Source organism: Gymnogyps californianus, chromosome 15 (genome assembly GCF_018139145.2).
Source record: "Gymnogyps californianus isolate 813 chromosome 15, ASM1813914v2, whole genome shotgun sequence".
Taxonomy (NCBI): Eukaryota; Metazoa; Chordata; class Aves; order Accipitriformes; family Cathartidae; genus Gymnogyps; species Gymnogyps californianus.
Genome location: NC_059485.1, coordinates 17,117,734 through 17,144,936, shown reverse-complemented (window position 1 = coordinate 17,144,936; position 27,203 = coordinate 17,117,734). Strand labels below are relative to the sequence as shown.

At 50.9% G+C, this 27,203-nt stretch overlaps 1 protein-coding gene across 1 annotated transcript; it reads left to right on the top strand.

Moving 5' to 3' along the window:
• On the top strand, nt 1–27,203 carry TRAP1 (TNF receptor associated protein 1). The gene is made up of 18 exons (XM_050906270.1): nt 1–24; nt 4,901–5,067; nt 6,510–6,592; nt 7,001–7,141; nt 15,613–15,684; nt 16,421–16,581; nt 17,819–17,928; nt 18,117–18,190; nt 20,663–20,818; nt 21,202–21,322; nt 21,450–21,519; nt 22,726–22,873; nt 23,400–23,585; nt 24,187–24,325; nt 24,840–24,925; nt 25,463–25,608; nt 25,993–26,065; nt 26,356–27,203. Exons 2-18 carry the CDS (start codon nt 4,914–4,916, stop codon nt 26,455–26,457), a joined length of 2,022 nt encoding a protein of 673 aa, XP_050762227.1. The 5' UTR covers nt 1–24; nt 4,901–4,913; the 3' UTR covers nt 26,458–27,203.

Here is a 27,203-nt window from a genome sequence, read left to right as displayed (position 1 = left end):
GGGCCGGGCCGCGGGCGGCCGCAGGTGAGCTGGGGCGGCCCCGCCGCGCCGTCACCCCGCCGTTACCGGGCGGCTGGGAGCCTGCGCGGAGCCCTGGCGGGCCCCGGAGCCGCAGGCCCGGCGGGCGGGTGGGTGTGCGAGGGGTGGGCCTGGGGCGGGTGGCGTGAGGGGGCCGCGGGCTCCGCCGGGCTGAGGGGGCGGCCGGGCTCCCTTGGCTCGGCCCTGGCCTGCGGCACCGCCGGCTGTCGCGCTCCTTCGCCTCCCCGGGGCTGCTCTCGGCCCCGCGCGCGTCTGTCGCGACCTTCGGGATGTCGGGAACAGCCCCCGGGGCCCGTGTGTGCACAAGCAGCGCGACTTCACTCTCGGCTGGTTCCAGCCGCAGCCGGTTCTTCGGAGGCGAAAGGTGGGCGCTGAGCTGCCGTGGTGCCCTGTCAGCCCCGGAGCTCCCGCTTCCCGGTGAGCAGCGGCTGTAAATGCCCAGCGCTCGTGTTGGGAGGCGAGTTCATACAGGTTTATGTAGGGTATATCGCACACTCGGGGTCATCTGCTGGCTCATATAGGGTGTATAGCATGTCAGGGTTTCATGTCCTGGCTTATATAGGGTGTATAGCACATTCAGGTTCATCTGTTGGCTCATATAGGGTGTATAGCACGTTCAGGTCAGCTGGGTACTGCGAAGGGAGCAGAAGGCGGCGGCATTTCTGTTCTCTGGCCATTTCAGTAGCAGATAACCTGACAGAGGAGCCTGAAGGGTTCGCGTTTCCCAGGGGTGCGCTCAAGATTTCACCTCAGATAGCCCTCAGTCTTGCCAGCTAAGAAAATCCAAACTCTGCGGCCTCGGTTACGGGATGTACTGTCTCATCGAGGCCGTAGCGCGCAGGTCTGGAAGCATGCTTGTGAGTTGTCATTAAGTGAGGCACGGTGAGAAGCTTCCTGCGTGTCTTCTGTGAGCAGCCCGCGCTGTGCTCAGTGTTTCCTTATCCGTTGTCTGGCCCCTGATCGGCAGATTTGTAGGTTGCCGGTGCGGTCTGTGGTTTCCCTGTGGGTTATGAAGAGAAAATGTGACAGGAAATCGTGTGACAAATAGGGTTGCTATCGGGGTCAGTTTGTTAGATTTATTGTGCCATTGAGTGCCGCTTCGGTGTGTCGGCAGTTCAGTTCTTCCACCACAGAAATCCCCGGCGGCTCATTAGCATCCGTGTCTGAGAAAGAAGCCGTGTGGCTCCATTGGGTTGGACGTACTGCAGCAGAGCCAGAGTTTTATTCCTTAACCTGTTCATTCAGGTCCTTCAGGGCAAAAGTAGTGAGCAGGAGCTGTGTGGGGTGGGAGGAGCAGGAGGTGGTGTCCTTTCGCGTGGATGCAGGCGGAGATCCCTGGCTGCAGGGACAGCCGTCCCTTCCCTTCGGCCGTGCAAAGTTGGCAGCGTTTTCTCTTGGCTCTCACCATGCTGAAGGCTGAAGCCAGTGCAGAGTTTTTCAGGAGATGCGTTGGTGTGAGTGGATCAGTCAGGGACTCTCTTCTCCCTGGATTCGTACAGGATCTGGTGCCCAGCTAGAGAGCCCTTTCTTCTGATGAGATCTGAGCTGGAAGCATCTTATTGCTAGCGCTCTTCTTTGCGAGAGCATCCTCAGGCTTGTGACTGCACAGCAATCAAGTTGTTATGGTAATTTCTGCTGACCCAAATTCTCCTCTTTGTTTTGAGCTGCGTACTGCGTTGTGCTCGATTTCCCACCCTAAATTTCTAACTGACGTTCGGCTTGGCTCGCTGCAGTCCTTTTCCCAGAAGAGGCTGTGTTTCCTGGGGGGCTGGTGGGGTTCGGGAATCACTGAGGCATCCTGGTGCCTGGATTGAAAGGAGCCCCTGAGACCGAGGGTCCTTCTCTTCTCTGTGGCGTGTTCCCCCACGTGCAAGGCCGCTCTGTGGTCACACACACAGGATCACTTAGGATTCACGGAGAACTGGAAGTTGGAGAGTAATGTGGGTATCTGCCATCTTTTACGGTGCAGGTGGGGCAGTGATGCAAACAGGAAGGTATGTAGACTCTGATAAAGCTCAGCATTTGATTAACTTGATATAAAAAGACGTGGTTTGCCCCAGCACATCGCAGCGCTCAACCAGGGCAAGAGCCATTCCTTCTTTGTCTCTTGGTCTTAGGAATTTGTTTCTCGGGCTCGTTCTGAGTGTCACTTAACCTGTTAACTCAGCAGATACTTTCTCGGTAGCTTTTGTGTGCCGATAATGCGGGTTTATATCCAGGATTGCCGGGAGCTTTTCCCCTGCTGGCCAGGCACGGGCTCTGCAAGAGACAAAGGGTCTGAAGATGCTGCAGCTTGCATTTAATGAGCCTTGTCTCTACCTGGCGCAGGACAGGCTGTAAATTAAGGACGATAAGACCAAACGTTACACAAATCCAAAAGTAACTTCTGAATTGATGGGTGGTGATTTATTATTGTGCTTTAGAGGTAGGGAGACAAAAAATGGGAATACATCAAAAATTTTAAATAGCTGTAGTTTCTAGAGTCAGCTAGTGTTTATGGGCTGGGGGGGACACCTGTTTGTTGGCTCCGGGGCCTTGCTGCCTGGAGATCTGATGACAGAAGTGGCCTTAAGGTTAGCACGGAGCTGCTGCTGATCTGCTTCTCTTTTGGATCCTGGAGTCAGGGAGGGAGCAAAATTCCCTCTTTTATTTCTGCTGGTAGGGAAATGTGTGTGTGTGTGCATACGTACAAGTGCAAATTTTTCAGAGTATCCTACACCATCTAGCATAAAATATGTAAACCCTGTGTAAACACGTAAATAAAATATGTAAACCCTGGGCTGACTCAGGCCCTTCCTCTGTGAAGCTCGACGGGCTGAACAGCCACACAGTGAGTTCTCTGCTGCTTTCTGCTTCAGTCACCCAGGCTGTTTTCCCTGTTGCTTTCTGAGATGAGCCCAACAAAGGCAGTCGAATGAAAGATAAAGAACGTGTCGTGTGATAATGCGGCAGAACTGTTTGTGACGCAGAGAGCGAACAGTTATGTGTGTAGGAGGTGTTCAGATGCATTAAGGACTATTTGTGGGCTCTTTAAGGGCAGAATGACTGGGGAGTAATTCAAGCTTCTGGATGGAGAAGTGCATCTTGATTCAAAGCTTCCTGTGAGGGAGCAGGAAGAATGAGGACTGACAGCCTCCTCGATCAGCTCTTGGGGGTGAGGTGCAGGAGCCAGAAGCACTGTTAAAGCTCAAGGGTTCGTGTTCACCTGATCTGGAGTGAGTGAGAGCCCAGCCTGATGGTCTGGAGCAGCAAGACCTGTTCTCGATGACCATACTGGCTGTAGTACCTGCTAAGGTGGGCAGGAGGTTTGCAGAGCACTTGTGAAGGGAGCCTGAGACCTCCCAAGATGAGCTGGAGGACGACGAGGGATGTTGGTGAAAGGGCTGGGATGCCGAGTTCACTCAAGGGCTGTGACAAGGTGGAGGAAGGTTCAGGAGGGAGCTGGGCTCTCCCAGCGCATCACCTGGACTGGAGGGCTGTGGACGGCCAAAGAAGCTCTCTCCAGAGAGGTCAGAGGTGTGCTGCCAGGACTCTCACCGTGCCAGTGGTTCTCAGTTCAGTCTTTGGGTGGTTTTGTACCCATTCATCTGAAGAAAGGACACCTTGAAAATGTGCCTCTTGCAGGCCTGGGGTGTAGGGTTTGCCTCCTTTCCTTGCTTGATGAAACACCATCAAGCACAGAGTGAGTCGTAAGAAAAGCCTGGGCTTGTCACTGCTTCCAGCCACTTTTGCTGCTTATCCAGATTCTCCCTGCTCTGCCCAGGCCATCCTGGTCGCTCCTCTGCCTCCCAAAACAGCCCCCTGCGTTTATGTTCGTTGTAGGGCTGGGGAAGGCCGAGTCACCGCCCGCCCCCAGCGCAGCTGCGCGTTCAGATCCGCACCCTCCGGGCTCTTACTCTGGCACAGCCCGTTCTCGCTACAATTCAGAAATCACACCAAGTAACTGGCTTTGGACAGAGCTCTGTGGTGTTGTAAATGGTCTTTTTGTGGCCAGATTTGGCTTTGTTTCATCCCCCAACAGAGAGAAGACCGTTCGGTTCACCTGGGCACAATGGAAGGAGGAGAACTGGGAATCCCAGCCCTTAACGGGGCTCGTGCCCTTTCCCGACTTGTCTCTCATTTTCCCCGGTGATTGCTTTGTTGACTAGTGGCTTTGTTGCTTACCCCAGAGCTGGCTTTGTTGGAGGATGTAATCCCTGTGCTGTGTTAACTGTGCTCGGACAGTCAAGGGCCAAATATTTATTGCCATAAGTTAACTGCTTAGCTGGCTGATAGGGGCCAAATAGGGCTGGCTGGAGTTGTTCATGGATATGGGATTGAGCTTGTTGTAAAGGAGCTGGTTACTGTCAGCAGGATGAAAGTGAGCAGGAGGAAATGGATTTTGGAACCTAGAGGCCTGCCTGATAGTACGTGTTAGTACAGCATCCAGAGAAGCTGCGTGTGCAGCAGAGGCATCTCCTGGAGGTGCAGGCTGCTTTGCTTGCACAGGGGTTTTACATTTTCACCGGTGATAATGTGGGAGTTGAAGTGTCCCTGTTGTCTTCAGGTTGGCCAGGTATCAGCAATGAAAGCTGCAGACTGCCTCTTCCTCACCAGTTAATTCGTTGTGAAAGCTACTAATTGTCATCTTCCAGCTAGAATTGTAATTCACAAGAGACAGTCTAAAGTAGCAGCTTGTCCTTCTTATGCAGTGAAGGCAGGGCCAGAGGGAAGTGGTGGGTGTTTGCTTGCGGGGGAACTTCAGTCTTGCTCGGACAGTGTAGCTCCCCCCGGGATTGCTGAAGTGGGACCTTTAAAGAGTGCTCCTGTTGCTGCTGATACTTGTGACTTATACTGAAATATCTTGGATTGTGTCTTCCAGCAAAAGGAGCAGCATGTCTCCAAAGACAAACACTCTGTCATGGAGCCTCCGGTACAACATTCCTGCCACCAGCGTTTCTGCTGTCCGGACGTACAGCACGCAGACAGCGGAGAACAAGGAAGAAGAGCCCCTGCACACCATCATCAGCAACACGGAGAACGTGAAAGGTGGGCACGAACACAGATGTCTTGTGGGAGCACTCCTGGGGTGCAGGCAGACCTGGGACAATGTCTGGGTGCAGCTGTGCCCTGACTGTGAGGGTGAGCCCTGAGCAGCAGCGTTTCTGCCTTGGGAGAGGTGCAGGTATCATTGCATCCTAGCTGGCAGACTACAGTTTGAATCTGAATGCACCGTCACCTCCCCAAAACCAGAACGTGTAAATCAGAATGGCCTTCACTGAGAAATGAGGCCATCGATACTGCGGGAAGACGTTGCATCTGTGGGCTTAGCCAGGCAACTGATGGTCATGCATATGTGTAGAGGCTCCACAGGCACTAGAATTTGCCTAAAAAGAGACTTTTTGTCCCAGAAGCAAGCTGTGCCTGCCCAGGTCATTGCTGTGGATCATGGAGGTCTAATGAGAATCCTGGTGTCAACCTTTTAGTTAGAATGAATTGCTTTGCACATCTCCAGGGAGAGATGCTTTAAAGCAAAGTCACATGAGTTATTCAAGCACAGAAATAGCATCTTAACTCCGTGCTCCCGTGGTTTTTCTCGCATGTAATTTTGAGACTGCCAGGCTGTGAAGCCCCCAGTGGGGTTGATGGACTGCTCCTGCTGCTGTCCACACCCTGGCTTCACCACTGTCACTGGGGAATGTAAGTCCTCGCCAGCAAGGCATGGCAGAGGTGATGTGTGACCCATGGCTTCCCCCATGTTGCTTCAGGGTTCTCTAATGCCTCTAGCAGGAGAAATGCTATTTTTAAAAGGCCAGGGATGGTCTTTCAGCTGAGATGTTTTGTAGTGTTATTCTTTCTGAGGAAAATTCTCTTTCTGGGCACAGCTACCTACCTGCATAGGTGGCTCTACGTATGTACTCCTTTGCCTGCTCCGCAGAGACGTTTGAGAACCTGCCTTTTTCTGCTTAAGGCTCCGAGTGTTGTTTGGGCATGAGAAATGCTACCTGGCTGTAGAAGCTCTTGGAGCAGGGCGTGTGCAGATGGTTCCCTTGAAAACTGAGACAAGGAAGAGTATGGAAGGCAGGCTATAAACCACGGGAGGCACTTGAGAGAGCGGTTGGGGATTGCATGGAGCCACACGTTAGGAGGAAGGGGAATCGCCTTTCACTTCTCGTTTACTGATCGCTCAGCAGCCCAGACATGGTGACCAATGTGCCGGTACTGCAGGCTTTGACTGCCTTGAGCTTTGTGTGCCAGGAGTTGAGGTGCAGAGGCCAAGTGTCTGCTTGGCAAAGCACGCTGCCTCACAGGGGTGTGTAAACAACACCTTTGTGGTCATCTTGTTGGAGGCCACAGCTACCTGTGTCCCATCCTGCTTCAGGCTTTTGCTCCTGGCAAGCTGAAGCACGTGGTAAGACTGCAATTTTGCCTGCCTTCCCAAAAGGACCCTGGTGAAGTGCCTTAAAGGTGTGTTTGTGATTTTATTCTAGGTGCAGCCTCTAAACATGAGTTTCAGGCTGAAACGAAGAAACTGCTGGACATTGTTGCCCGTTCCTTGTACTCGGAAAAGGAGGTAAGGCACCCACTACTTGCTAGTAGATTTTCTGTTGGCAAAGCCCTGTCTCTGTCAAGGGGTACATCCAAAATGGTTGAGCTGGGAGAATACCTGCTCAGTTTCCCAGCAAGTCCTGTGCTGTTCACTTGTCATGCTTTCTTGAATGACGTTTTCTTAAGACACCTTGAAAATGAGTTTTCAAAACAATTTGTTGGTATGGCCAGGTGACTCTGTGAGCCTCAGAGCCTCTGCGCTTTAATACTGAGTTCAGACAAACTGTTCTCCTGGCAGCTAATGGGGAAACGCAGTTCTTTTTCTAGCGAGCTGGGAATTAGTTTGTGCGTAGGCAATGAGTTCCCAGGTCTCTGGGAGTCCCGTGCAGTGGACAAGGCCAGGCTGCAGTGTCAGGTTGTGTCTCATCCCCAGGTATTTATCCGGGAGCTGATCTCCAATGGCAGCGATGCGCTGGAGAAACTGCGTCATCGGGTGATGGCAGAAGGGAAGGCCTTGCCGGAGATGGAGATCCATCTGCAGACAGACAGTGGAAAGGGAACCATCACTATCCAGGTACTTCCCTTTGGTAACAGGAGAGCGTTATTCCCTGCTGCTCTCATCACTGGCCTTTGTCCCATGAAGGATCAGTGGCAGCTGAGTGGCAGCAGAGTCCCGTGGATTCCCAAGCCTGCCTGAAGAAGTGTTCTGTCCTCAGCTGGACTCTGGTTCATGAGGCTGTAACCTCAGGATTTGATGAGAAACCACCATCTTATCTGCTCCCCACTTGTCCCCGTAGGAAAACTTGCTGCTCCTTCCTTCCCTATTAGGAACTACGAGTAGCTTTTCTCCCAATACCTTGTCTGGTGCACTTCCCAGGTTGTGTGTGCATTTCTCACTGGTGGAAAAGCTGGGACTCTGGTTTCATCCTGACCTTTGGGGAGGATTTCCCTCACCTCCTTAAGTCTGAGGTGTTACATGGTAGCTTGCAGACCTTCCCTCTCACCTCAGTCGCTGGGAGATGCTGGGGTGGTGAGGAGAACCTCCCATTGCTGATTGTCTCTGTCTCCTCCTGCTCCAGGACAGGCCAAGTCCAGCTGATGCTGCGGCTCTGCCCTAACATACAGGTGGGACTATAGATTGCAGCAATACCATAGCACTTATGTGTCCTCCTTTCTGCAGCCTTGCTTTTGATTGTTCCCTACTGGTGACAAAATGCTGAGCAGGAGGGGAGCAGTCGGTGTAAACATGCTCACCTGTGGGCCTCAGTGTGGTGAGGGAAGGTGGAGCTGGTCCTTCTCTCTGTACTTTGATTGCTCTTGTTCGTGGCTGTTGTCCAGGGTGGAAGGCTGAGGTTCAGTTTTGGTGTTTTCTTGGCAAAATTCTTAATGCAAAGAAGGCAAATCAGTAACTTTCCTCGTGGACCAGTGTCAGCCGTGAGAGTGTAGCTGAGGACTATTCTCAGGAGAGCGGAGAATGAGGCAGACAGCAGTGTGTGAGTGAAGGCTGACCATAGCAGGTCCAGGGGAGATGTAGCACAGACAAAGCACACAATCGGATATTTTTCACGTGGGACAAAAGCACTGGCTGTTAGAGGCTGCTCAGGTTTTTTGTACTTCTGTTTCACTGCAGAACAAGCAGCCACGGTTGCCATGGGGAAGTTAGTGATCGTCAGTGGGCAACACAATCATCAACCCAAAGATTCTCAAACCGTAACGCAGAGGCTTTGCTATTCCTATCACACCTGACTACTGCATTTTTCTGACTGCTGTGTAACACCGATTCTTTAATGAGCTCTTGCTCAGCCCCAAGCAGGGTGTCATTCCTGTCTGGCTCTCGTCTTTCCCTTTTGTGATCGTAGTGGACACGTAGCTTCTGAACCCATCAAGACGCTCTTACAACTCATGCCCTGTAGCTGTGGAAGCTGTCCCCTTCTTTGTCAGTTAGATTGAGGGACTGTTGTGGTTTAACCCCAGCCGGCAACTAACCCCCACACAGCCGCTTGCTCACTTCCCCCCGCTCCGGTGGGATGGGGGAGAGAATCGGAAGAGTAAAAGTGAGAAAACTCGTGGGTTGAGAGAAAGACAGTTTAATAGGTAACGCAAAAGCCATGCATGCAAGCGAAGCAAAACAAGGAATTCATTCACTCCTTCCCGTCGGCAGGCAGGTGTTCAGCCATCTCCAGGAAAGCAGGGCTCCGTCACGCGCAACAGTTACTTGGGCAGACAAACGCCATCACTCTGAACGTCCCCCGCTTCCTCCTTCTTCCCCCAGCTCTCTATGCTGAGCATGACGTCCTATGGTCTGGAATATCCCTTTGGGCAGTCGGGGTCAGCTGTCCCGGCTGCGTCCCCTCCCAACTCCTTGTGCAGCCCCAGCGTCCTCGCTGGTGGGGTGGTGAGAGGAGCAGCAAAGGCCCTGACTCTGTGTAAGCACTGCTCAGCAGTAGGGAAAACATCCCTGTGTTATCAACGCTATTTCAGCACAAATCCAAAACATAGCCCCTTACCAGCTACTATGAAGAAAATTAACTCTATCCCAGCCAAACCCAGCACAGGGATCTGTTTGCTCGCCTTGCAGATAGGGTGCATTTGACATCATACCCAATTAGACGTGTTAGGGATTTGTCTTTTTATAACCCCCTACCTGGCTGCCTGTGCATCTCTAATGCGACTAAATGAGTCTTAACTAGGAAGCTTTTAACTGCAGCAATACTGCACTCTGCGAAGGAAAAGAGAACAGCGCTACTCCAATCTCTTTTAATAGGTTTGCCTTCTCAGTAGTGCCTAAAGCTCCTTACCTCCAGTGAGGGGTTTATTTATAACCTCTTGAAGAAACATACTGCATATAACGATTACTTTGAACAAGCCTCATTCAGAACATTTCCCTGCCTTTCAGGAACGCAAAGGTGCAAAAAAACTTGCCTGCAATGACTGAGGCAGAGATGAACCTGTCCCTTAGTTGCTGTTTTGTTTTCTGTACTCACTAGGACCCACCAGAACAGAAGCAGCAGGTCCCTCATGTGTGATCTGTAGCAATGGTCACCCCAGTTTTTTCTAGAAAGGTCCTGTTGTCTCACTCTGATCCCTAGGTCCTTGTCCTCAGATCTTCATGCTGCTCTTGGCCCCTGGATCTGCTGGATCTCTCCCCTCCCCTTCCAAGCCCTGTAGCATCTCTTTGTGTCTCACTGGTTGAGAAAAGGCAGGTCTGTAACGTGTGATGGCCTTCGTTACAGGCACGTTCCTGGGGGAGATTATCTAGCTCTAGTAAAGGACTACGTTCATCTGTGTTAAGTGACTGCAGTTCTGCTTACTTCTCTGCCAGGACTGAATTTCAGTTGTAAGCATAGCAAGACTCAGAATTTTAATATGATGTCCTCATTCAGGGATATCCTACCTAAGCATTGCCAAGCGTTGTATCTGCTAAGAGGGAAATGTTCACTGTCTAGTCCACCGGATTACACCACCTCAGTTCCTTCACCAAAGTCCTGTTGTTTTAGCAAATTCCACCGTTTCCTCCACCCCTTTGAAAGCCGACTCATTCTGTTTCTAGGACAGCTCCATCTGGTAGCAGCCACAGCCTGCAAGGTCAGATCTCTTAAGAAAATCCCCTTGAAAATGTTAGGGGTGTGTTTTCAATGAGGACAGATCTGCAGAGCTCTGCAGTTCTGCATGCTAAGGCTTTACGGACATGTTTTTGGACCCTTTGAGGTGGGAACAGAGAACCCCTCACAGACCCCAAAGCCCTGTGGCCACAGAGCTCTCCTTCAACACCTGCACGAGGCTCCCCGTGGCCGGCTGGCGACAGGCGCTTGGCTGTGGTGCAGTCGGTGCTGCTGCTACGCAGCTCTGCCGTACTGCGGCGTCTGGTGGTAACCCTGTGTTTGTGTGAGCTCGGGCTAGGACAGTGCTAGCAGTTTAGAAGAAGTTGTATGAAATGTTTACAGAGCTAATAGCTGCTGCTGCTGCTGGGTGAGGGACTGTGACTGCTCTTTTAACACGGGTAAGCAGCATAATTGCTGCCAGAGCTTGGGCGGCTCAGTTCCCTTTGCTGGGTTTTCTTCTCGCTGTTGGAGTCATCCAAAATCAGTGTCTGTGAAGCCACAAAATAACAAGTTTGCTGTGTTTGGGAGGAGTTAAAATGACTGCAAACACCACTCCTCCCTGCAACAGCTCCCTGTATCACTGAGCAGATCTCTCCTGGCTTACGAGTTTTAAACAGTCTGCAACAAGGACTGGGCTGTCCTGAGGCTCTAATAAGGAACTGAGATGTTTGGGCTTTAGCAGTTCAATGCAGGTGCACCCACACGTCCAACAAAGCTTGGTGCAGGTGGGGAGCCGGTCCCCCTCCGTGCTGGGTCGTGTCCTGGCAGCCACCCTGTGCTACCAGGCTGCAGCGGAGAGAGGGTTACGTCCTTAGCTGTGTGCAGCGTTGCAGCATCCGTCTGCCACTTGGGCTTGAGAAAGCAGGGGAGCAGGAGATGGACAACAATGCAGGTAGAGATGGAGGGGTAAAGCTGGCTGTACTTGGACAAGCCTTAGGTGGAATTAAGCTTACGGAAATGTGCCACTGATTGCAGGGGTGGGTTGGAGCTTCCAGTTATTGCATCATCTTTAACAAATAAGCTAGGGAACCAGAAATACAAACGCATCTCAAATAACCTGCGGCCTAGGGAACGAAGTGCAGAGTCTTTTCTTTTCTCCCTCTTCATGCCAGAATAAGAGCATGTCACATTTAAAAATGGGAAGTTCAAAGTGGATAAAAGGAAGTACTTTTCTGAAGACCGGGCATTTAGACCTGGATGGGTGGAGGCTGAGCCTGTAGCAATGCTCGGCATTGTTGAAAATAATGTTAACACAGGGTATTGGAAAGGAAAGGAAACCTCAGGCTCTCTGCTTTGGACAGCTTCTGTGTACTAGGCCAAGATTACCTTGCATCTGTATGCATCAGTTTTATTGTGCCTTTTCTTCCATTCGTGGGTGCTACAGATGCCGTATTGGTTCTAAACCAGAACGCTGCTCCAACGTGGCTGCTGTCCTGGTCTTGTGAATTTTAAGTCTCTTTAAGCAAGCTATTTAAATAACAGGGGGGACACTTGCTAATCGGACATTTTGGGCTTTTATTACCTTATCAGTTGGTGAAAGCAGCATGTCCTTATTTTATAATGTAGTCAGTGTTCTTCTGATGCCACGTTGAGATTTTGCACTGAAATAAGTGTTTCAAGTGTTCATTTTGCAACGAAGCGAAATGAAAGGTGCAGTAGCTCAGATATGTGCCTCTAACTGCAAGCATTCTTTCAGATGCGGCCGTGGCAAAGGCAGCAGTTAATGGTTAGTTAATGGATTGTTTGGTGTAACAAGGCTCTGCAATACCTTAAATTGGACTCAGGTAATGAGCAAAGATGTTACATTACCTAGGTTCTTGTTTACCAGCTAAACTAAGCAATTTGTTGATTTAAACTAGATTTGTTGCTGTAATTATGTGCAGTTTGTTTCTGCTTTACCAAAAAGTATGATACGAATACAAGAGCTGTGGACTGACTGATTTGATGAGACACAGATAGTGGGGCCGAAGGTGTTCATTTACCCCTCTGTCAAGGAAGATGGAGGTCCTCAGGGCTGCAGAGCAAACACAGAGGATTTCACGGTGGGAGCCCTGAGGTGCTGCGTGCCCGGCAGTTACCCAGCCGTCGTTACACAGAACGGTGTCTGCTTGCAAGCATCCAGCACCCACGCCACAAAGGTTAGAGCAAAGTGCAGAGAAAGCCCAAAGGTCCCGTGCAGTTCAACAGCAGGCTTTGTGTCTGGGAGGTCTCCACACACAAAAAGGTGCTAAAAGCAATGTTCAGCTGCTGTCCCTTCAGGGTAAATGTTACTTAGTTTAGAAGTGTAGTTCAACGAGTGTGGCCGTAGAGCTCTTCATCGTCCCTCAGAAGATGGGGTGAAGGTCTGTAGCCTGTTGTGTTGTCTTGCAGAGGGACAGGGCTGTAGAGGGGATGGTTCAGGGGGAGGCTGTTTACTCTGCACCCTGAGAAGGTCCCAGAAGGGAAATTCAACTAGGTGACTAGGTGGTGGTTCTGCTGAGTAACAGAAGGGCTTCTGTAATTAACCTTCAGCTAATGAAGTGTCAGCACACTGAACTCTGTGTCATGGTATACAGTGGTTGGTTTCTCCAAGCTGTGGAGAAGCATTTGGCACTTCAAACTCTGAACGTATCCCTGACGTCTTGTAGTTTGTGAAGCCCCATGTACAATTTGCTTCGTGCTTTTACAAATAACACTGCTGTGCCTGTCTTCAGCCTGATAAAACTTTTCTTGCAGACTGAAGGGAGGGCTTGAAACTGTCTGCAGGGGAAGAGAAGTTGTAATGTTGATGGTGGAGCAACAGCAGTCCTTGCAGTTATGCTGGCCAATGGCAGGTAGAAAGTGTTTGCGGGGGGTTGTGTGATGACACGGTGGTTCCTGGCGAAGATGGCTAGAGGCCGAGCAGAGCAGCCTGCGCAGCACGGAGCGATGTGAGAAGGGCAGTGGCAGTCCCGCCAGCTCCTTCCTTGGATTTCACGGAACTAGTGCTGCCAGCGCTTGCGTCGGCCCAGCCCGAGGTGGGCTGTTCGTGGGCAGGTTCGTTTGCTTCCCATCGCTGAAGAGGGCCTGCTCTGCAGAAGCCAAGCTCCCGTCTCTCCTCCACCGCCGCCACTTTATTCCCCATTCCCCGGAGCAGCACCATCTGGTGAAGGGAGCCGAGAAGCGCAGTGCGAAGGCCAGCCGCAGGAAACGCGTACGCGGCAAGAGCGGTTTGAATCTTGATGGCGTTTTCATCGTAATCCGCCCAGGTGTTTTCCTGCAGTAGGAAATGTCTGCTTTGCCAGGATCTTCGGCCGGCCGCCTGAAAGGACGCTTTCCACTTTCCCTGTTAGCGGCTCGTCGCTGTTGGGGGAGCAGACCATTTTGAGCCGTGCTCTCTTTGTTCGTTGCGATTCACCCTCATCAAACTAGTCTCCAGGAATTGTCATTAAGCATTTTGCAATAAGTTTGGCAGGGCGTTTGGAATTCAATAGCCAAATAAATTCACAGGGTAGGGATATATTTTTTTTAACATACTGGAATTTGGGAATGACATGCTGTGCTATAAATAGGAGTGGATCAGAGGAGCTAAGAGTTCTGTTCAGGGTCTGGCATGAACAAAACCTGAACCAGATGCTGAAAACTTTTCTTTCTGGCTTTTTCTTCCCTGGGGGAAGGGACCATGTCAGATTCCTGAGATTTTGCCATACCCTGTTTGTTTTTCCTGGCTTTTCATCTCCCACTGTTGAGATCTTACTGGGCATCATCCCTCTTCTCAGCCAAGTTGACTGACTGGCCTTACCATACTTAATGGTAAAGATGTTGCTGTGCCGTGACTTGTGGGGATGCAGAAAAATGTCTTGCCCACATGGCACCTCACTCGGTAACCTCACAAGTTGACCACAGTTTGATCCTTCAGTGGAGTTAAACACTATATTAAAAAAATGTGTACTGACATTAAATTACTTTGCTAGTAAATAAGCCCAGTAAATGCCCCACATGAGTGGTAGGGGCGTGCTGTGCCAGAATTCACTCTGGCATCTCACCTCCGAGCCATCTAGCAGCAGCCAGTTCCGCTCTAGCTCATTTTGCTGACTCCTGCATGCCGAATCCCACCCTTGCATTAGCGACACTGGGAGTGTGTCAGCCCAATTCTGGATGTGCAGGCTGCTGTCAGCTGTGATAACCGCTTACAGGTACTTGGGTAGAGCTGAACTCCTCACATGAACGAGAATCACCTTTCACTTGGCTAATTTTCACGCTGCTGCCGCCTTAGGGAGTGGCTCAGAGAACCTGTAAGAGTGGCTTTCTCAGGATGTTTCTGTCAGGTAGAGAAGCTGCTGGGATTTGGGAGGGGGCATGGCACTTGGTTTCCAGAAGTGGCATCCTGGAGGGCATTAGCCTGCCCTTTGCTTCTGTGGAAGATGCGTGTGGAGCAAGTCTGAAAATACACCAGACTACAAAGCAGGAAAGATTTTTGTTGGGGTCCTGTGTGAGAGGGTGCCATTTCTAGCTGGGGTTTGCTGTTATCCATGTTGCCTTGGGGTCGTGCAAATGTGTTGTGGCAACAAGTGAAGTTGCAGCCTAGGCTGAGGCTCGCTGCAGCCTTTTCTGGATGGTGCTGCTGCAGGATCTGCTGCCTGCGAGGCGTGTGCTAGCAGCAGGGAGATGTTTATCTGCACGCAGCAGTGCAAATCTGGATTAAACTGGGGACGACAACAAGCCGCGTGCCTTCGAAGCCTGGACAGAGCACCGTGAGGTGTGGCCGGTGCGCTGTACTTCCAGCTGGGGTTAGCCTGTTCCCATGGGCACCAGAATACCCGGCTCTCAGGGACTGGGATATTGACAGCTTCATACTCAAGTCTTGTGGAGTATAATGTGAGGGGGAGAGGAGGAAGGAAAAGACAGAGTAGATGGAGATCAGTGAATGTGGTGCTTGTAGACAAGGGTCTGCATTACATGAGAGTTAAGGGATTCGGTGCTCTGCCACTGATTCCTGGTGTGAGGGCATCGGTTCCCCATCTGCGGATTGGAAATAAGCTTCTTCTCACTGCCCCTCAGCTCCCCTTTGGACCTGTTCAGGAATGGAAACTGTCTCTGTACGTGCACGGCACCTGACACAGCGAGGCCATGACTGGGTTGAGATCTCTTTCCAGCACTGTCATCCTGTGCGTTTTTAGAGGGGTGTAGAAACTAGCCTGTCTTGGCATGGTTTTGTCTTCTCTCAAGAAATGGGTCGAGTCTCTGAGCTTTCTGGTGGTTTATAGCCACAAGGCAGCTGTGGCTGCCCCTTGGAGCTGTGTGCCTTTTGAGTCCGCTGTCCTGACCATGTGCAGGTGGAGTCGCAGCTGGAAGTCTGCTGTTGCATTTACTGCTCAGCTGGCTGGGAGAGAGTGGGAGTCAGAGGCAGAAGTTGCTCAGGTGCTGGTTGCTAAAACAATGCTTCTCTACTGATGTTTCAGCTACAATTGCTGTTTCTTTTCAGGACACAGGTATTGGGATGACCCAGGAGGAGCTGGTTTCTAACCTCGGTACTATTGCTCGATCAGGCTCAAAGGTAACTTGGGATGAGGCACTCCTTCTCCCCCTTTAGAAAAGTCTTCTCCAATTACAGTCACTTTTGTTCTCCCAGTAATTTCTCATTCTGTTTCGTCCCTTGGCCCCCAGCCCAGCTGTGAAATTACACCCCTCTTGGAAGGTGAAACCTGCCTGTGGAGTCTTCTGGCTCTTAATGGTCTCTGCTGTGTGCTGCGGGAGGCCCGTGGTGCCCAAGCAGTGCTAATGGGCCCTGTGTGTAACACTGCTGCGCCTGGCTGCCCTCGCTCCCAAATGCCTTCCTCCCCAAGCCATCGTTACAGAGGGGCACATGCTCACTCAGCATTCACCCTGTGTGCGGGAGGGCAGCAGCTGTGTCCTCATGCTGGCAAGTTGTTATATATATGTACCTGATTTTTTTTTTTTTCATCTCTCGAGTCACCAGTTTAAGGTTTCGTGCTCCTGATTGACTGACCCCTCACTTGTTTTCCTTTAACTGCTAGTGGCAGTGAGTGTTGCCCTAAGCAATGCTCCCCTTTTCCAGAGGTGCAGTCCCTGTGGTAGAAACCCTTTTCCTTGGGCACAATCCTCGGAGCACTGATGCAGAAGTGTGGGATGAGGGTGCTGGACCGCCGGGCTGCGGTACCTGGTGTAGGGCTGCATCAGTGCATGAGGAGCCCAGCTGGAGGATGGATTGCAGCCTCCCAGTGGTACCTGAAGTCACTGTGTCCTGTTTTATGTCTCCTTTGTTCCTCCAGGCTTTTCTAGATGCTCTGCAGAGCCAAGGTGAAGCCAGTAGTAAAATCATCGGCCAGTTTGGAGTGGGTTTCTACTCAGCCTTCATGGTGGCCGATAAAGTGGAGGTGTTCTCACAGTCTGCAGAGCCAGGGAGCCCAGGCTACCACTGGTCTTCAGATGGGTAAGGCCGCAGAATGGGATGGAAGCATGGGGGGGCTGTGTCCAGACCAGGCATGGACTGAGAGCTGTGCAAAGCAAGACAGGGCTTGTGTTGTCTGTCATGACCGGGCTTACTGGTTTAGATCCTGCTCAGATTATACACGGCAACAAAGTGTGGCCAAATGTGCCAGGGTGAAAACCACAGGACAAACTTGCTTTGTCGGAGCAGGCGTGTTGTGGACAAAGAGAGTACCTGCCTCTCCTGTTCCTTCCCTGCTGGCAGGCAGTCATCTTAGCAGTGCCCCAGACTGGAGAGACCAATTTAATCTCTTCGCTGTAGTTGTCCCCTGGGTTTTTTGCTCGAGGGCACCCACAGTAGGCAGGGCTCGTGCAGTGCTGTGGCTCTGTAGACACATGTCTTCTGTGGGTTGGATCTGTGTCCTCGTCCTTTGCTTTTTGCTTGAAGTTGCAAACGTCTGTGATGGCAAAGCTGTGGACTGCTGGACCATGTTGAAATTGGAGCTTCTGGGGGTGACAAGCTCTGCATCTCCTTAAAATCTCCTAGGAGTAAAGTATTTACTAAGTTATTTAAATTCTTGAAAAAACATCTTGTAACTGAGACATCAGACTGTCTTGGGCTGCCGTCAAGCTGCTGTATACTGCAATCTGTACTGCTCTACACTTTGAAGGCTTGCTTCTCTGTCACCGCTGCTGCTCTCTCTCCCCTGGGTCAGTGCTCTCACCGGTGTTTGATCCCCATATGGCATTCACTCAGCAATAGGGCAGGAATGGTCATCCAGCACGGGCTGTCCTCAGCAGAGCACAGCTGCTTTTCATTGTAACCAGTTTCTGCATACTCCAGTGCAGATATGACTGAGGGCCCACAAACAAGTCAGAGTTGTCAAGGGAGAAGGCAGGAGCCTGGGTGTTGCAGTCGCTGTAGGAAATGTAGGAGAGGAGTTGAAGGCTAGGCTGCCACAACGTGAAGTGTGTTTGAAGTTTGTTTTCTTTTCAGTAGAGGCTGCTGGTGTCTTTGCAGAGCAGTGTGTCCTGGGTCTGGAGTCTCTGTAGGGAAGACAGCCACATGTTTTGGGGGGGTTTCTCAGAGGCACAGAGAGCATTCAGGCATTGAAGATTTTTTGCCTTTTCCTCTTGATGCTGAAGTGCTGTGTGTGCTCTTAGTTTAATAAAACATTTTTATGTCCCATCATGGATGTATCTGAGGCACAAGCTGACACGGGGTCTGTTTCTAATCCTAGTTCAGGAATGTTTGAGATTGCAGAAGCATCTGGTGTCAGAACTGGGACTAAGATTATTATACATCTCAAAGAAGACTGCAAGGAGTTTGCAAATGAAGACCGAGTCAAGGGTGAGTGGAGGAGGGAAATGCTGTTACCTGCTGAGGGGCTGTGTGAAGTCCGTTGGTGCCCCATGAGTGGGAGGTGAATTTACAGCGTTTTTCCTCTGCTGCAACACCTTTCACCTGCTGTTACTGGGGAAATTCTTACTGTGTTGTTTTCACAAACGTGACTCTTCTATGTCGTCTTTCCATTCCAGAGGTGGTGACAAAATACAGCAACTTCATCAGCTTCCCACTGTACCTCAATGGGAGAAGAATTAACACATTGCAGGTGAGCAGGAGGGCCACAGGCAGGTCATTTATGGAGATGAACCATTGTAATCCTCCACTGGAGACAGGAAACAGCATAAAGCTGCTGCTGTCCCTGCAAATCAGGGGAGGATTGTCCAGGATATCACAGACCCTGTAGTGATCAGCTCATTAGAACAAAAGGAGACAATCCAGCAGAAGTCATGCCTGGAACTGCTTGCATTTGTTGGAGAGAATTCTTGCAGATTAGCAAAGCAGTTTTTATTTATAGTTATCTTCTGGATCTTCCCTTAATCAGAATTATCATTTCAGTCCTTTATAATACTTATTCTAACTGTTTAAGCCAGGTGACATGTTAGTGATGTAGGGATTGCTCATATCACTGGCGTGCTGACACCTCTTGCTGCAGTTCTTTCTGTCCTTCAGCATGGGATAGCCAGTGCCAGTGAATGGTTGGTTTTCTTAGTGGCTCAGCTCACAGCCTGATTTTCTTCACAGCTCCTAGCTGAGCACTGCTTGATGCTGGCGTTTTCTGACCACTTAAAATTATATCGCAGCCAGATCCATTTTAGTCAGAAGTTCTTGGCCCAGTTGCAGGAATCACCTAGGTGAAATTAATTATCTTTAAAACAAAAATCTATGAATCATTTTCCTCCAGCATCTCCTTTACTGTTTTTTTAAAACTTCCTCACCTAAGAGAGCAGGTAGAGAGCGTGTGTGATTTTTGTTGTTGTTGTTGTTGTTTCCTGGAAAGTGGCACTGAATGCACAGACTTTGAAGACAGTACTCAAATGTTTTATCCTGTTAATTTATCTAAGGTTCTGTAATTGGTGTTATTAGTCACTGATATTTATTTGGATTCCTGCATAATAGTGTTTCTGTTCCAAAGGCTTTCTAGCTGTTTCCCTTAAATTACAAAACCAGAAATAGATTTAGACAGCTATTTGCTCTTTCTACCTGACAATCAATAGAACAGACTCCCTAGAGAAGAGTAGTACTAGAGGAGGAGGTGAAATGCCCTTAATAGAGTCATGTAGTTTTATCTTCTTATCAGAAAGTCTGTTTTCCCTTGGGATACAGCAACAGCTTTATTCTCATTATGCTCCCATTTCAGGCCTTTTCTTTATCCAGGATCTTGTTTTTGCGTTTTTCCACACATCAACATCAGTTCACTGTAAACAGAGCCACAGTTAGTTCCCTGGTGTGGATTTTCCTAGATAAGCTCTTGAATGCTTGCCATGTAGCTGACGATGTGGAGTTAGAGGCTTTTCCGGTCTAACTGTGATAACTGTAGCTACAAGTAAGCCTCTGGGAAAGCAGCACTTTACCTAACAACAGCTGCTATAAAGCACCTTAGTACCCAGTTGAGTCCGTAATCCTACCTGTGATCCTGCAAACCTTCCAGGACGCTTGCGTGTGCTAGAAACATTATGAAGCCGCTTGTGGAACACGGCTTTGGGGCAGAAGAAGCTTTAAGGAGTGTGGCGGCATGGCAGTGCTGCCAGAGCCCTGAATCCCTTGGACTCTGGTAGGTGGAGAGTGGGCTGGATGTTTGTATTGCCCCAAGTAGTCGCTCCTGTCACTCATTAGGGCTTGAGTGGCAAAGAGTGGCAGTAGTATAGTGGGCTTCACCCGGCTGGAAACATGAGATTCTTAGTTGAGTCCCAGTGCTTGTTAAATGGGCAGAATCTCCCACATCTTTGCTAGACGCTAGAGTTTTGCTGAGGTAGTGAAAACTTAAATGTCATGTGAGCATGGGCTGAACGCTCCAGAAGGCGTTGGGGGGTTTAGAGCAGCAGCAGGTGGAAAGCATGGCCACGGGAAAGGACCTGGTCTGGAGCTCATGACTTCAATTCACGTGTTAATTTGTGGAACAGTACTGCTGGAGCGCTTTCTGACCCTGCAGCAGGGATGGCAGAGTGGTTCACAAAGCATCTCCTGAACTGCTCCAAAACAAATCAGCAGAGAACAGGCAATCCGGGAGTTGCTTCACAAGCACTCAGCTGACCTTGTGGTAGGATAGTGACCTCCATCAGGGAGGCAGGCCGGTTGCAACAGACCCGCTTAAACTTTCACTTTTCTTTTGCTTGCTGGTCAGGCCTTGAGATACTTGACCGGTACTGCCAGTCAGCTGAGCTGTGGTAACTGTCCAGGATGCTCTTGGCCAGTAGCAAATGTGGGGCAGTGGAGGTTAGCCAAATCCCTTTTGTTTTGGGCTGAACAAAGCTGCCTTATATATGTTGCAGGGCAAGAGTACCTCTACGAGAGGCGACCCGAGATCAGCTGAGGGGCAGGAATTTGTTAGTCTGTGATAATGTGCCTGAACCATAATACATCCCACTGCCCTCGGGCTGTGCAGAGGAGTGAGTCTGTTTGAAAGATCCTCTTTCCTTGCTCCAGGGAGGGAGCAGTGTAACTCTGAAAGAAGAGCCCTGCGCCGTGAGGCCACAGGTCTTGAGAGCTGATGGGAACTCATCTCCCTGCTCCTCCGCAGGCACTCTGGATGCTGGACCCCAAGGACATCGGCGAGTGGCAGCACGAGGAGTTCTACCGCTTCGTAGCGCAGGCTTACGACAAGCCCCGCTACATCCTGCACTACAAGACCGACGCTCCCCTCAACATCCGCAGCATCTTCTACGTGCCTGAGCAAGTACGTGCCCTTCTGTCCAGGGAACAGGGGGACATCTACCCAGTTGCTCTGAAGAGGAGAGAATAGGATAGCTCCTTAGGGAAAGGGGGCAGCTAAGGCTGCAGAATGGCCAGGAGGAATATCCAGTGTGGCATCTTTGCAGTGGGCTGGGTGCCGCAGGATAGTTGTGGGGATACTGAGCCACGATAGGAGCAGGGAGATGGCTCGGGTAGGTCCCTAGGGAAGACAGCCAGGATTTCAGCTCTTCGTTGGGTTCAGCACTGGTAGGGAAGACCACAGTGTGACCTGGTCAGCTGGTGCAGCCGCAGAGATACTGCAGCATAGCGTGCTGCTAGGCACCCTGCACAGTGCTGGTGTTACCCTTCTGTCTCTTGTTCCTGCAGAAACCATCCATGTTTGACATCAGCAGGGAACTGGGCTCCAGCGTTGCCCTCTACAGCCGCAAAATTCTCATCCAAACCAAAGCTGCAGACATCCTGCCGAAATGGCTGCGTTTTCTTAGAGGTGTGTGCTGGGACCAGGAATAGCGGGCTGTGGACTGTGGCTTCCACAGGGGGTGAGGCGAGGGGCTGCCTTCCTGAGCCTGGCACTCATGTTTGCCTCACTGTTCAAGGCTTGCTCTGTGTTCCAGGTGTTGTGGACAGTGAGGATATACCCCTGAACCTCAGCAGGGAGCTGCTGCAGGAGAGTGCCCTTATCAGGTAAGCAAAAGGTAGATCCTGTGGACTGCTGAGGCTCTTCCGGCTTCTTGCTGGTTGAGGGGACATTGTGGGATAGTTAGAGGGGCTTGGAGGGACCTGGCGTGTGAGCTGCAGCATTTCCATCCTTGAGAATTTCTGTGGTCTATAAAGTGAGCTGTTTCTCAGCCACGCCGGTCACATCTCGAGATGTGGGAGCAGTGTCCTGTGTCATACAATCTGCTGCCGCCTGCTTGGGCCACGTGCCCCTCATGTCCTAGGCTGCCTTTCGCTATCTCTGGTCTACAGCAGTCACCGTGGATTTGCTATTTAAAGTGTCTGGTCTGCACCATCAAGTGGTTTGGAAAACAAAACCAAACAGTAAGTCAGCTGTCAATACCAGGAAGCTGGGCCGTACCTTAGTGTCACTATTATTTACGTGTAAATCTTCAAACAGCACCTTGTGCCTCCTGTTTCCAGACTTCCTTCAAAGCCCTGCTCTGCGCACACACGCATTTGTCAAAACCTGAGTGCCAGCCAGCAGGGTTTTCATTTGGTGCTGAGGCCCAGTGAAGCTGGCTGCCGGCAGGCCAGTCTCCTCTAAGAACCCCTTAGATCTGGTTTTGGGTTTTCTTTACTTTTTGTCCTTCAAGTCCCCTCTCAAACATCTGCCATTGTTGGAACTTGAAGGAAGTGTAAGAGTAGGCTCTTACTCCTTAGCGTTGGCGCTGTTATCTTGTTAGGTTTGATGGCTAACTTTATATTCTACGGCTGGTGAAATGCCTCGGCCTTCACTATAGTCACCAAATTAACCCTGTCACTTCACAGTGGATTTTCAGGCCTTCAGAAAGGGTTCCTCCAAGTGTAACCCTTTGGTAGCTGCTTCCTTCCCATGTTTAAGGGTAGCTGTGGGAGTGAGGCAGGTGCCCTGTGCACAGTTGGTTATGTACTGCAGCATCACTGAGTCACGAGTTACTGAAGATTTGAGCTTCAGCAGTACATTTGTACCACAGCTCTAGCTATCTCTCCAGCTCAAGAGCTGCTCTTGACTGCGATACAAAGAACAGATGTAGAGCCATGAGGGAAGGGAGACAGTGGACCCAGAGTTTCTTCTTTGTCCTCATGTTTGCAAAGGCATCATTAAAACACCGCACAGGGAGAGAGATGTTCACCTAAAATCTCTCGTCTTGGTCTAGCAGCTGTCTTTAAAAAGGCTTGTTCCTGCTGCAGGAAGCTCCGAGATGTTTTGCAGAAGAGGTTGATCAAGTTCTTCATTGACCAGAGCAAGAAGGACCCTGAGAAATATGCCAAATTCTTTGAGGACTACGGGGTATTCATGAGAGAGGGGATTGTCACGATAGCAGAGCAGGATGTCAAGGTACCAGGAGTCCTGAAGCAGTGCAGCTGATGGGAAAGATTACTGGCTTCTACCGTGACCTGGGATGAGGGGGACTGCTACTTCTCTGTGAATCTCACACACCCGTAACTTGTGTTCCTGGGTCTAACAAGACCTACAGATTCTCTAGTGCCCAAACTCTCACTCTTTCTGACTGGGTGCTGCTTCCCACTTAATTCGAGACACTGCAGAGTCTCTGTACCCACGCTGTGTTGTCAGCCCTCCCTGATGCAATATGAACTACAACAGGCAATAAAGTAGGGCTTTCCCCTGCTGTTGTCCTCTGCCTGGATTCCCATTTCCAGGAGAGCTTGACCTACATCCTGTCTAGGTCACTTTTCTGCCTCCTTAATATCTGGAGCAGGAAAGGAGGGACTCAGAATCCCCTGAGCCTTTCTGCAGGGCTGCAAACAGGCCTGCATGCTACAAGGGGAATTCTTGGGGCTGGGAGTGGTCAGGTAGAGCTATAGTCGCCTGCCCTCAGCTCACAGGAGCACGTTTCTTCCAGGAGGACATAGCAAAGTTGCTGCGTTACGAATCGTCCGCCCTGCCCGCAGGCCAGCTGACCAGCCTGACCGACTATGCCTCCCGCATGAAGGCAGGGAGCAGAAACATCTACTACCTGTGTGCACCCAACCGGCACCTGGCCGAGCACTCCCCGTACTTTGAGGCCATGAAGAAAAAGGACATGGAGGTGGGTGAGCAGTGTGCCTTGGCCAGGGAAACACCCTGAGCTGCTACATCAGTGGTCAGGGCTCGCCTGGATCTCAGAGCTGAGCAGGGCAGTGAGGCCTGTGATAGATCCCCCGCCACTGTGGTGTCTTTGCCCGGGCTCCCTCTGTCTCCACTCAGACTGTCTGCTGCGGCGTGAGGCCAGGAAGGAGCTGTCACACGCTCTGTGCGGGTGGGTTAGTGCTTGTGCAGACATCTGGTTCTGACATCTGTTTAATACCTTCGCTGAAGCCCAGAGCAGGAGCCTAGGAGCTGCTGTGCAGGGCTGGTAATCGTGTTATAGGTGTCCTCTGCGGGCAGGTGGCCTTTCAGGACTGGAGTCAGTGCTGGTTCTCACTTTCCATGGGGCAGCAGGACTTGTTCAGCTGCAGACCTGCCACCCGTGGTAACAAAGCCCTCCACGGGTTTGCTTTTATTTGGGGCTCTGAGCGACAGTCACCATGGGGCTGAACCTGCTAATTTCCCTTGCGATGTTCTTGCTGTTTGGTGCGGAGTTGCCTTGGGAAGGAGGAAATGCCATTACATCCCGAACAATGTGTTGTCATCCCTTTTTTTTGGCCCAGGTCCTGTTCTGCTATGAGCAATTTGATGAGCTGACACTCTTGCATCTTCGGGAGTTTGACAAGAAGAAGCTGATCTCGGTGGAGACAGATATTGTTGTTGATCACTATAAGGAAGAGAAGTTTGAGGAGAGCTGCCCAGGTATCGTGAGGCTCCCCTGGCCCTTCCTGCTGCATGCAGTCCTGCCGCCCTGTGCCAGCCAGTGAGGGTACACCTCCTCCAGCGCTCCGGCAGCTCCTGAGCGTGTGAGCAAGAGCACTCCTTTCCATCCTGCCATTCTCATGCTCTGAGGCAACTTGCAGTTCTTGCAGATCCCTTTCGTCCCACGTGATCAAAGTTTAAATAATTTGCTAATTTAAACAGATGGAATATCATATGTGGAGTTTCCATGATTTGAGTTTTAACAACACGCGTACATCTGGTGCCGTGGCAGAGGCAGGCAGGCACCGGCAGGGCATGAGCCTGCCCTCTCTGTGTATGGCACGGTCTGGGATGAGGGCATATACGTAGGGGTGTGCGGAGCGGTGCTGCCTTCCCATTTCCACAAGAGAACAGATAAATGGAAGTATGAAATGGACTGAGCTCAGGAGTAAAGCTCACTGTCCATTGGCACACTACAGATGCACGCTCAGATGTGCCCTCTTTCCCCTGCCAGCTGCAGAACGTCTGACAGAGAAGGAGGCTGAGGATCTGATGGCCTGGATGAGAAATGCCTTAGGCTCTCGAGTCACTGGTGTTAAGGTAGGTATTCTCTGACTGGGTAACCGAGTACAGGAGATCCATGGACGTAATAATCTAGGGAAAAAAGATGGTGGTTGATTGGGGATCTGCTGCCACGGATTTTTCTTTGGACCCTAAGAGAGAACATTCTTCTCCATGCCTCCTTTCTGTAAATGGTACGAATGCTGGCATTTGTCATTTGGATGCTCAGCGTGGCAGAAGAACCACCACATCTTAATGTGTAATGAGCAAAGCCCATTTTACTAGTTCACGCTGAGGTTACCAGAAGAACAGGCCGGTGGCTGTCTTGGCTGTGGACTGGAAAGGCTCGTTAGCAAGGAGTGCTTTGGGTCCAGCTGTGAGCTACTGCCTGCAGACCAGTGGGGCCATTTGGGCCCCAGCTTTCCTGCTGGTTTAGGCAGCTCCTGTGGGGCAGGGATGAATCGTGGGGGGGCTTGGTGTGGATCTGTGCTGAGGAGACTCCGAGTGCTTGAACCTCCCCCACCTCTAACCCATGCGCGTTTTCCGTCTCAGCACTGATTGCTGTTTTTGCCACAGGTAACTACACGGCTGGACACCCACCCCGCCATGATCACTGTGCTCGAGATGGGGGCTGCCCGCCACTTTCTTCGCATGCAGCAGCTGGCCAAGACCCAAGAGGAGCGTGCCCAGCTCCTGCAGCCCACCCTGGAGATCAACACAGGGTAAGGGGGAACAGCACCAGTGCTAGGCCTGGGGCACTGCAGTCTTTCTGGGGTGGAGGCAGAGAGGAGGCTCCCAGTTAGCGGAGCCCTTCCCATTAAGTGCAGTGTGTGCTACAGTGCCTTAGTCTGTGAGGCTGCGTGGCACAGTCGACACGAGCCCCCCCACACACTATGTCCGGCCCTCTGAGGACCATGGGAGTTACAGGGACAGGATGGGAGAGAAGAGAGAAGCCCCCAGAACAGGAGCAAGGAAGTTGGAGCTATTTTGGCCTTTAGGTAGAACCTTTTCTGTCCCACCTTGGCTTAGCTGCTCATTCTGGAGATAAATTTCTCATTGTGTCCAAAAATACCAAGTTTCAGTGTTGATCTCTCTCACTTTTACAGGCATGCTCTGATTAAGAAGCTTAACGAGCTGAAGGACAGTCAGCCTGATCTGGCCCAGCTGTTGCTCGATCAGGTGAGAGCCAAGCCTTCTTCAGAAGTAGCACCATCCTTCCCAGAGCCAGCTTGCAGAGCATGGGTGGCAGGGAACAGGCTGAAGCCCTTGTAGCGGGCAAGAACCACATCCTTCGGTGGTCCTCCCTCTGGGTATTTCTGGTACTTGTGGTCCATGTGTTTTCCTCCCAGGTGGCCTAGAAGACATGCTTGGTCTCAGCATGCAAGTCCTGGAGAGTGACATTCACTTCCTCCCCAGCCCTCATCCAGCTCGCTCTTGCTGCTTATTTAATGCTTTCTTCTCTCTTTCAGATTTATGAGAATGCCATGATAGCAGCAGGACTGAATGAGGATCCCAGACCAATGGTGAGCCGGCTGAATGAACTCCTCACCAGAATCCTGGAGAAGAACTGAGCCCCAGAAGACTGAAGGATGAACTCTGCGCTGATCTCGCTTTCCTCAAGTGCAGTCACTCTGTCAGCTATTGCAGCATCTGCTTGCAGGCGCTGTGCAGCGAGGGGTTCACGTGGCAGAGGGCCAGGGAGAATGCAGGGGCCTTCCAACCCTCACTGCACAGAGAGGAGCCAGTTGTAATTATTAGATCATAGGTCATCAACCTGTTCAAAGTGCGATGTTCTTAGTGGGAACAAAATCCAGAGGTTGCTGCTAAAACAATATGCCCAAATTTCTGGCACAAGCCTGAAGAGCCTCATGTCATACTGTTTCTAGAAATGGCCTTTCCCAAAACAGATGTTGGCAGGAAGATTCCCAGTTAGGTCTGTGAATACACCCCCCCCCATCCACTGAATCCCTGTGCACCGTTGTGCTCCCAACAAGCACTGACAGAATTAATTTGTTAAGAAACCTCCACCTCTGACCAGGCAGGAAGAGTTTGCCGGCGTGGAGATAGCTTGCTGCCATTAGCAGACAGATACTGTTGGTGGAACATGTCAGTACAATCCCATGGCAGAAAAGATCACCGAGCTGCTGGATAACTGAGTTCATCCTGGTCTTGCTGTGGAGAAAGGGAAGTAACTGGGAAACAGCTTTCCAGCGTGTGGCTTTCTGGAGAGTCTCCAGGGTTTTTGCCTCTCTGTGGGATAAACCGCATGTCTAGCTGATCTGTATTTATGATAAATAAACTCCTCTTCTTTTCCAGA

Excerpts from the sequence above, each read along its gene's own strand:
- TRAP1 (XM_050906270.1), top strand. The coding sequence starts at position 4,914 with ATGTCTCCAAAGACAAACACTCTGTCATGGAGCCTCCGGTACAACATT. Across the intron at positions 18,191-20,662 it reads GAAGAATTAACACATTGCAG|GCACTCTGGATGCTGGACCC; the intron begins GTGAGCAGGAGG and ends GCTCCTCCGCAG. Across the intron at positions 24,926-25,462 it reads CTCGAGTCACTGGTGTTAAG|GTAACTACACGGCTGGACAC; the intron begins GTAGGTATTCTC and ends TTTTTGCCACAG.